We start from the raw sequence: 9312 nt of genomic DNA on the forward strand, positions 1-9312 counted from the left end.
AGGGACAGGGAGGGCTGCAGCCCCCGGCGGCGGCCACTGGAGGGCGCAGGTACCTCGGGCAGCCGGGGGATCTGGATGAGCCGCTTGAAGTAGAGCATGTCCGAGGCTCTGCGGAAGAAGTTCCTGAGGCTTCGGGAAGGAGGGAGGCAGGAGATCAGGAGCCAGGACCCGGCCCGCAGCCCCAGCGCGCTGTGGCGAGAGCCGAGGAGCCCCGTTCTTGCCATCCTCAACCCCGCCCGGGCCGGTACCTGTGAAACTGTTCGTGGAACCGGTCCCTGTGACCTTGCAGGGTGTCCGCTGGGAGACCTGGGGGCAGCAAGGTTGGAGGGGGCTTCCTCTCTGCTCACCGCTCTGAGACTTCAAAGGGCTCCCTCCCTGGCCCCTCCTTGCCCCTCCCCCTTCTAGAAACCATCGGAGACTAGAGACAAGACCTCCTGCCACCTGGTTGGGTCCCACCCACCATCAGGAGGCCCCAGGAACCCCTGTGAGGGGGTCAGGCTTTCAACTGAGTGAGCGAAGGATGGGCGGAACCTCAAGCACAGCCCACTGCCCGCCAGGCTCTGCTGGTGCGTCAGGACTGGAGTCTGCCCACGGCTGACGGTGAACAGCGCACAGACCCCTTCTGAACACTAATGAGCCACCACGGGACCCCCTGGTCCTCCCCAGCGGCACAGGAGAGGCCCCACTGCGGCCTCCGAGGCCAGGCGGTCAAGAAAACTGCAAACATGTAAATCTCTGCAGCTCTCCCTGCTAAATCTTCGTTTTTGGAAAATAGTTATTTTTTTTCCATAACAAATGTTATTTCTATTAATGGGTAATTGGCTTATTTCTCATTATATAAATAATATATAAGCAATAAATAAATAATATATAAAAATATATTTATAATAAATGAATATCTTAAAGATTGCTCAATTCCCATCCCTAACACAGGCTGTCCACACAGCCCTCCGGGGCTTTAGCTGACCCTCAGGGCCGAGGCAGGCAGGGTTCAGGGCATGGGGACTCACAGGAGTGCAGCTTGAACATAAGCTTGACCGTGTAGTGGTAGAGGTGGCTGCAGTCCTGGATGACCTGGATGAGGGGGGCCAGGCGGCACTGGCCTGAGGACATCTGGGACACAGCGATGGCCGTGTTGAGCTGCCGGAAAACTGCAGAAAAGAGGGGCGGGAGGAGCCTGAACAGGGGACCCGGAGACACCAGTGTGGAGCCTACTCCGGTCACAGGAGTAGGGATGACCACGGTGAGGACAGCTGGCTGTCACCCGAAGACAGGGCAATGGCCTGGGTTACTGGTCTTGCCAGTCCTGCTGGGCAGTGGGACTCGACCCCAGCCTCTTGGGAACTGGCGCGCTCGAGGCAAGGTTGGACCCCAGGCTCTGAAGCTGCCGCAGACTGAGGCCCAGCCCTCCCACCAATGAGGATGACAGCAAGGCGGGGGCACACGAACCCCAGCTCAGCTCGGCCAGCGACTCTCGTCTCCCGAGAGCCTCCAGGCAGCGGGCCCGAGGATCCGGGAGACTTCGACAGTCCTGTACCCACAGGCTCCCCCCTCACTCTGAATCTGAGAGACCTAAGGTTGCGCAGACGTGGAACAGCCCAGGCTTGGCCAGTCTCATAGCAGCAGATTCAGGATGTGGTTCTGCAAACCCCAAGGGACCCCAAAACCTCACTTGCTCCCGGGGTCAATCTTCCCTGCCCCTGAGAATCATCCTTTCATCTGATGGACCAAGCAGGAGGGAAAGAGACAGATGTACTGCTGCCCCAGGCCGGGCCCCTCTCTGGGGCAGAGAGAGACGTGAGTAGGTGACACCCAGGGCGGCCCACGGGGGACACTGTTCCAGACGGGGGGCCTCACCCCGGGCCTCCTCCCGCCTTGCCTGGGGTGGGGCCGACTGCAAGCCTCCAAAGTGACACGAGGACGCCCGGGAGGGAAGGGCCGTGGGGGAGGCACAGCACCTGCTCAAGCCTTGATTCTTAGTTACGTGTCACACCAAGTGTGTTTTCCTTGTAAAAAAATCTAAATATACATAAAACACGACTTGGGGTTGTGTTAACGCAGTCACTTCTCATCTGGGGGGCGTTCAGGACGTTTCCGTTTGGGGCTGTTAGAAAGCTCAGGGTGGGGAACGCCCACTCCCCCTCAGGCTGTTTCTCCAGGAGATGCTGGCACGTGGGGTGGGGGTGCCCTCGGGGAGAGGCACGCCTCCGGACAGCTGCCCCCAACCCCAGATCACCCGGCCTCAGGGTCCAGACACCGGCGCCAGGAGGCTGCCGGGACCCACTCTTTCTAACTCCTGGCTTCCCCTTAAAAAGGTATCTGCCTCTCACTCTCCTATGGAGCGCACCGAGTCACCCACAAGTTGTCTCGAAGCTGCCACTCAAAACCGTCACCTCTGCAGCCCTGGTGGCAGCGTGGGGAGGTGGGGGAGCTGAGATTTCCTATCCTAAGGCTGTTGGGTTCCTGGGCAGGGAGATCTGAAGTGACTCAGAGGCCTTTCACGGCAGAGAATGGGTGGGACTGTCCCAAACTAACTGCCCTGGGTAGGAGGAGGTGGTCGGAAACCTGAAGACATGGCTCCTGGGGTCCTCCACGGCCTGCCCTCCCCTCTCCTACCTCGGGGCCAACACAGCGGGGCTCCTTCTGCCAGACCTCGCCCTGGACATGCCCACCGGTGGCCTGGCATCCTGCAGGGGTGAAAAGGCCTCTCCTCCCTGCGCTTTGGGGCACCTGGAGGCCCCATGACCAAGGACTACACACCCAGGGTCCCCCCGGCGGCTCACCTGATTCAGAGAGCTTCAGCTCGCAGTCCATGTAATCGAACATCTCCACAGTGAGCTGGAAGCTACAGGGGAAGGAGGAAGAGCTGGGTGGGAGGGGTGCAGGGCGCGCCCCCAACCCCCCAGGCAGGAAGGATGCTCGTGGCTACACCCTCGCATGATACCCAGAAGGCGGTCCTTCAGCCGAAACACCCAGTTCCACGTAAGCCCATCCCTTTAGCTTCAGCCTCATCTCCTGGGTACCCGTGACCTTTGGCCCTGGGACAGGGCACGACCCCCACCCTGGGGGAGCCGGGGGACTCACATGTTGTTGACGTCGGTCCCAGCCGCCTTCTCCAGCACCTCGTCTGTCACCTCCAGGCCCGCAGGAAACTGCGGGTGCTATGGAGAGGACACCCCCATGCAACCTCAGCCCCCCTCGGCTCTGGCCCAGTGCTGCCTCCAGTCTCTGAGGGAGGGAGGGGGCTGGACAAGCAGCCCCCACCCCCTAGCCTGTGGAGCCACCACCCGCCCTGGGCACTGCCTGCGGACACTGAGGTGGAGAGGATGCAAGGTCCAGCCAGAGCCCCACGTTGGGAGCCACCCCTAGGCCTTCTGACTTCCCTGCCATCTGTCTGGAGTGTCCGACACCCCCCAACCCTCCTTGATGTCGTGGCGGTGGAGCGGGGGGAAGAGCCCCAGACTCCCCTGAGGAAGCTACCTTGAGGTGAAAGGCGATCTTGGTCAGCAAGAGTTTGGTGTAAATATTCACCAGCTGCCCGTATCGGTCGTGCAAGTGGCCCTGTGGAGAAAAACACTGCTCAGCTCACCAGAGGTGGCTGACCTTCTTTCCCTGAAGAGTTTCTCTGCCAGCTCCCTCCCTGCCTATTGCTCTCTCCTTATCGGTCTTGCCAGAGAGACTCTTGTGACAAAAGAGCTCTTTGTCCAGGCAAGAGGCCAGTTCTGAGCCGGGACACTATATTAAAATGCTGGTGGCAGCCAAGGAGCTACATTCCTATGGGTGTGTACACACACCCTCCCCACTACCTCCTCCCAACACCACGTCCCCCGTGGCCACAGCAGCTGGGCCCACGTCTGCAGGTGGCAGCAGGGACGCCGTTTTCCTTCTAGGGGCCTCCCCACTGCAGGTTGGTCGGTTCCAGAGGCCCGCCCGGCCCCCTGCATGGCTGATGCGGCCCCAGCCATGCTCCTGGAGGACAAATAAGGCCGGGGCCCTCTCTCTGCTGGGGGATGCCCCTGATTCCTGATTGTGGAGCAGACCTAGAACACACGCTCCTGGGGGCTCTGAGACCTCCTTGTGGATGAGAATCTTTGGGGAGCCTGCTGAAAACGCAGATTCCCAAGATTCGACAGCTGCCAATGGTCCTGGGGGGCCCAGAGTCTGCACCCCTCACCTAGACTCAGCGTGGGGCACTCGACCTCCAGGGACTGAAGGGTGAATTCTGGAGCTGGCGGGCCCACCAGCGGTGCGTCTGGGGCTTCCTGTGCCAGGTCTTAAGAACAAGGCTCAGGTTCAGGTACTGATGCTCTTCTCCCCAACCGCGGCCCCCGAGAACGTGGCTCTGACTCTACTGGGAGGACACCACCACTGGGGCTGCGTTCCCCAGGCCCCGTGTGCCCCCACGCCCCTGCGCCCGCTCCCCGCACCTACCCACAGGTCTCCGATCTCCCGAATGTTGCTCCGGTACCGCTGGCAGTCGTGTAGCACCTGCCTCGAGGCGGGGACAAAGGGGGAAGGATGAAGGAGCCGGTGCCTTCCGGGGCATGGGGCCGGGGGCAGGGGGTGACACATGCTCCCTCGAGGCGGGGCAGAGGGAGGGCAGCAGGCAGGACAAGAGGCCAGCCCAGAGCTGAGGGACCCAGACTTGGGGACGGTCCCTCACTCATTTCAGAGGACGTGGCTCGGGGGTGCTCGCGGGGGTGGGGGGGCGGCAGACAGAGGGCCAGGGCCCCTGGACCAGCGGGCGGCAGCTACTCACATTGGGGTGCCCGTCCCGGAGGACCTTGTGGAGCACATGGCAGAACTTCCAGCTGAGGATGGCGCTGCTGGGCAGCGGGAGCCCGATGGCGTAGGACCAGAAGGTGAAGGCCCCCTTCTCGTGGTGAGTGCCCAGGATGATGCCTGCCAGGTCAAGGCCAAGTGCACACGGCAGGGCCCCAGTGTGGGTGAGGGCTCGGCGGGTGCAGCCAAGCAGGAGACTGACCGCAGACGGGGGTGGCGGGCCACCCGCCCCCTCCCCGCCCCCCGCTGGCCCCTATGAGCACTGTGGTTCTCAGCTAAGCAAGGCACGGTCATGCCCCACGTCCCATGCCAGGCCCAACGGCCCAAGACAATAGGTGGCCTTCCCCAGGCGGGACTCAGAGTCTGGAAGGGGCCGAGCGAGGCTGGCACCAGGCCGTGGGAGCCACGCCTCACCGGGCCGTCCACAGTGCCCGCTGCTCCCCACATCCATCTCCCCCATGCGCGCCTCACACTCCCCAGCTCCCCCAGGGCCCAGAGGAACGGCCGCAGGGAGGATACGCCGGGCGTGCTTCTCCTTCACGGGGGCCTCCTGGGTGTTGATGGCTTTGCTGATGCTGATGGCCTGGGAGGGGACAGAGGAGACGGAGGTCAGAGACCCACCCGGCAGCCTTCCCCGGAGAGAGCAGCCAACGGAGGGGACACACAGACAGGATGGATCCTTCCCGCTGGTTAGAGGCGAGGGGAGAGATGAGGGGAGAACAGAAATTCTGAGGGACTTCCCTGGTGGTCCAGTGGTGAAGAATCCACCTTCCAATGCCGGGGACGCGGGTTTGACCCCTGGCTGGGAACCAAGAGTCCCCGTGCCACGGGGCAACTAAGCCTGCCCACTGCAACTCCTGAGCCTGAGAGCCACAAGGTGAGATCCTGCCCGCCACAACTAAGACCCAACGCAGCCAAAAATTAAATAAATATGATTTTAAAAAAAGAAATTCTCTAACCTAAGCAAACCAGACCACTCGGGACTCTTCTTTCACTTGATACGTGCAACTCAAACTACAACTAACTCTCGATGCCGCCGCCACGGAGAGCATCTGGGGTCTGGGAAATAAGGCCAAGGGCCAGCTTGTGCTGCAGGAGAACAACTCTGATCTGAAAACTGCAGGCGGTTCCTTCTCCCCAGAAGGTGTGGCCCCCGGGACCCTGTGGGCAAGGCCAGTCCCCTCCTGACAGCTTCCAAGGGTCCCGCCTCTTGGAGAGACTGCTGTGGCCTGAGCCTTCCAGGACTCCACCGGGAGATGCATGTCACCCCCACTTTACCCCGGGGCCTGGCCTAGAGAGATGAGGCCCCCACAGCCACTACGTGGAAAACCAGGAGACACCAGGTCCCACAGCCTGTCTGTGTGCATCCTGGGTGGGTGAGTCCTGACTCAGCTCCCAGCCCCACTGACCCAAACAGTGACTGCAACCCACCAAGGGTGGCAGGAAGGGGGGACCCACCTACACACGTGCTGCCCCCACTCAGGCTCCGAGCAAGGTGGCAGCCTCAGGTCCCCTCCCTCCTCCACCTGCTGGAGTCTTGACCCCCTGAGCACAATGCCTCCTCTTCCGAGAAGGCTTCCTGGATATGACTGTTCCCTCACCAAAGGCTCAGGGCACTGACTGTCACCCCCACCCCACTCACCCAGGAACCACCACTGGCCCTGGGCTTGCTCATGGATATGTTTTAATTCTCCACCTGGTGACAGGTCTTGTAAGCCTCTGTCCACCCACCTAGCCCCGAGCTTGTGGATCGAGTGAGAAGAGCTGCTGGTTGGTGGGAGGGTTGGATGGGGTCCCTGCCCAGTGTAGACACCTCTCCAGCTCAGCGATTCTCCCAAGTCCCCCACAAGTGCGGCCCCAGACCCCACGTGGCCTCAGGCCGTCCAGGGAGCTCTCAAAGCTGGGCAAGGGGGTCCCTACTCCCCCGGCAGCCCGGTCCTGCCCTGACTTGTCTGGAACGGGCCCAGCTGTGATGGGAGCAAGACAGGATGGAGAGAGAGCCCCGAGGGGCAGTGGGCGCTTCCTTTCTTTCTAACCCAGAGGCCACTCTGCTCTCCGTCTCTGGAGCGGGGACAACAGGACCTGGCCCTGCCAGGCACGAGGCGATCTCACTCATCTGTGGTCCTGTTGTGACCGACGGAAGGCCTGCTCTGCTAGGAGAACAACCCCAAGAGCCAAGGCCGTGCTTTCTGCTCCGGCTCCCGGACCTGGGAGCGGCTGGGGCTGGGCCGGCCGGGCCCCTCGCGCCCACCCCAGCCAGGCCGGCTGACCTCCTTTCACACACAGCACCCATTGTGGCTGTTCTTGGGGGCTCGGGGAGAGCTGGGCAGCGGCACACAGCACGCTGGGCCCCAGGGGGCGGCTCCTCCAGCATCAAGGGCCAGGCTGGAGGTGCGGCTCTGGCCTCACTGTGGACCAGGGTCCTGAGAGGACACAGGCTGGTTCTGGCTCCCCTTACGTGAGAAGCCTCGGCGAGCCAGACACGGAAGGCTCCCTGGCCATCTGTTCTGTGTTTACTGGTCCTCTGCCAGCTCGGCCTCCCCGAGGCCCCAGCGCTTGCCCGCGTTCCACAGGCATCAACTGTGAGAGGAGCTGGCCCGGGTGTACTGCTGCCCGCTCGCCAACATCACGCCCCACCAGGCAGAGAACTCGGCCCACAGAGGCTGAGGACGGAGATCAACAACCAGCAACGCCCGGGCACTCCCCTGCGCCAGGTCCGGGCAACACGCTCCCAGTGGGCATGAGCCCACTTTCCTGATGAGGAAACTGAGGCTCCAGGAGCTTGGGTATCTGTACAGCTAATAAGGGCACAGGCAGGTCTGGCTGTGTCCTCAACAATCCTGCGGCCCAGCTCCCAGGCCCCTCCTCCCAGCACAGGTAGAGCGCTGGCGGGGCGGGCACACCAGCCCATAAGGCGGGAGTGGGCCCGTCTCTGGGGTGTGTAACCCCATCCCCCAGCTGCCCTGACACTTGAGCTGGCTCTGACGACTGCCACCTGGCCTGCAAGACCATGGGCCAGCGCAGAGGAGGGCCACACGTGCAAAGCAGGCTGCCCCGAAGGCTGGGGGACACCAAAATGTCACCTGCAGTCAGGCTCAGCAGGCGCCCTGCCCTCCCGCTGTCCTGGGGCCGACCCCAGACCCCCTTCCTCCTGGAGGCCAGCTCCCCACCCCTCTTCCCCCAGCCTGCAGCAGAGACCCACCCTGCCCCAGTGGGCCGGCTGGGGCCCAGCAGGGGAGCCGGGAGCTGGGCCCACCTCCCTGCCCTCCCACAGCGTCAGTCCAGATGTAAGCGCCCTCTCATGGCTGGGCCTGGACCCCCAGGAAGTGCACCCGGCCTTCCCGCTTCCTCCCACTGTTTCAGTCTCTCCTGATTTACGCTTCTCCACGCGTTCAGCACCCCTGACAGTGTCCTTACTCACCCCCCACCCCCTTCCCCCAAGTCCATGTCAGTGCCGTGGGGTGCACATGGAAAGTTTCCAGAGGCAGCGAGGGAGGCTCTGGGGACCCAGCGAGATGTGGGTGACTCAGGCCCGCGGCACAGTCTGGGCACCAGGCCCCTCCCGTCCCCCCGCAAGCCCCGCCTCCTGGTGCCACCCGCTCCCCGAGCCACAGGCTGCGGGAACAGGGTCCCTCCCGGAGGGAACAGGCCCCGTTGTGTGCAGCGGCAGATGTGTGGGCCGGGAAGCCTCCCAAGGAGGCACAGCGCTCACACAGAGGGGGTCTGTGGACGCTCACAGGCCTGCTGTTCCTGCCAGGCGCGGCAGCCAAGCCCCGTCCCAGGACAGGACAGCAGGTCCCGGGGTGCCCATCGCCTCCCTAGACTGTCCTGCATGTGCCGCAGAATCGGGGGGTGGGGAACACCGGGATTCCTCTCCTCAGCCCAGGAATCTGTGCCGGCCGACTCCGCCATGGCTCTGCTCCCGGGCTTCCAGTCCAGGGCAGCTCTGACTACGACACCCGGTCCTGCCCACACAGCACGACGTCCTCCACCAGCCCCCCAGTGCCTGTGGGGAGACCGAGGGGTGGGGGGCAGTCAGAGGGGCACCAGGGACTGAAAGAGGCTGCCTTCCGCCCTGGTCCAACAAGCGGGGCAGTTCTGCCAACAGAGTATAATCTCTCAGGACGGGCAGGATCAACTGCCATGGAGAGAGCCTTTCCCTCCGGGAGACAGCAGAAACTTCAAGCAGAATGGGTTGATTAGGAGCCTGGGTGTGGAGACCGGCTTCCCAGGTGGCACAAGTGATAAAGAACCCGCCTGCCAATGCAGGAGACATGGGTTCAATCCAAAAGTCAGGAAGATCCCCTGGAGAAGGGAAACAACAACCCATTCCAGTATCCTGGAGAATCCCATGGACAGAGGAGCCTGATGGGCTACATACAGTCCATGGGGTCGCAAAGAGTTGGACATGACCGAGTGACTAATACTTTCACTTTTTCACTGGGTGTGGAGATAGAAGAGCCCAAACTGAAGAGAGGGTCCAGGGAGGGGGCGGGGAGTGGCAAGGGGCGGGTGGCCACCATCCTGGGG

The 9312-nt window shown here is 62.7% G+C and overlaps 1 protein-coding gene across 1 annotated transcript in view; it reads right to left on the reverse strand.

The window, feature by feature from the left end:
• Window positions 1-9312, reverse strand: part of HIP1R (huntingtin interacting protein 1 related) — a 28206-nt gene that overhangs the window by 8046 nt on the left and 10848 nt on the right. The window contains exons 2-10 of the mRNA XM_010841420.1: window positions 5302-5365; window positions 4760-4902; window positions 4432-4488; window positions 3481-3561; window positions 3085-3161; window positions 2784-2845; window positions 1011-1151; window positions 249-306; window positions 29-129 (exon numbers count right to left, since the gene is read on the reverse strand). Coding sequence (XP_010839722.1) covers window positions 29-129; window positions 249-306; window positions 1011-1151; window positions 2784-2845; window positions 3085-3161; window positions 3481-3561; window positions 4432-4488; window positions 4760-4902; window positions 5302-5365 — 784 coding nt within the window. The remainder of the gene's footprint in view (window positions 1-28; window positions 130-248; window positions 307-1010; window positions 1152-2783; window positions 2846-3084; window positions 3162-3480; window positions 3562-4431; window positions 4489-4759; window positions 4903-5301; window positions 5366-9312) is intronic.

Source organism: Bison bison, unplaced genomic scaffold, assembly GCF_000754665.1.
Source record: "Bison bison bison isolate TAMUID 2011002044 unplaced genomic scaffold, Bison_UMD1.0 scf7180017864160, whole genome shotgun sequence".
In the NCBI taxonomy this organism is placed as follows: domain Eukaryota; kingdom Metazoa; phylum Chordata; class Mammalia; order Artiodactyla; family Bovidae; genus Bison; species Bison bison.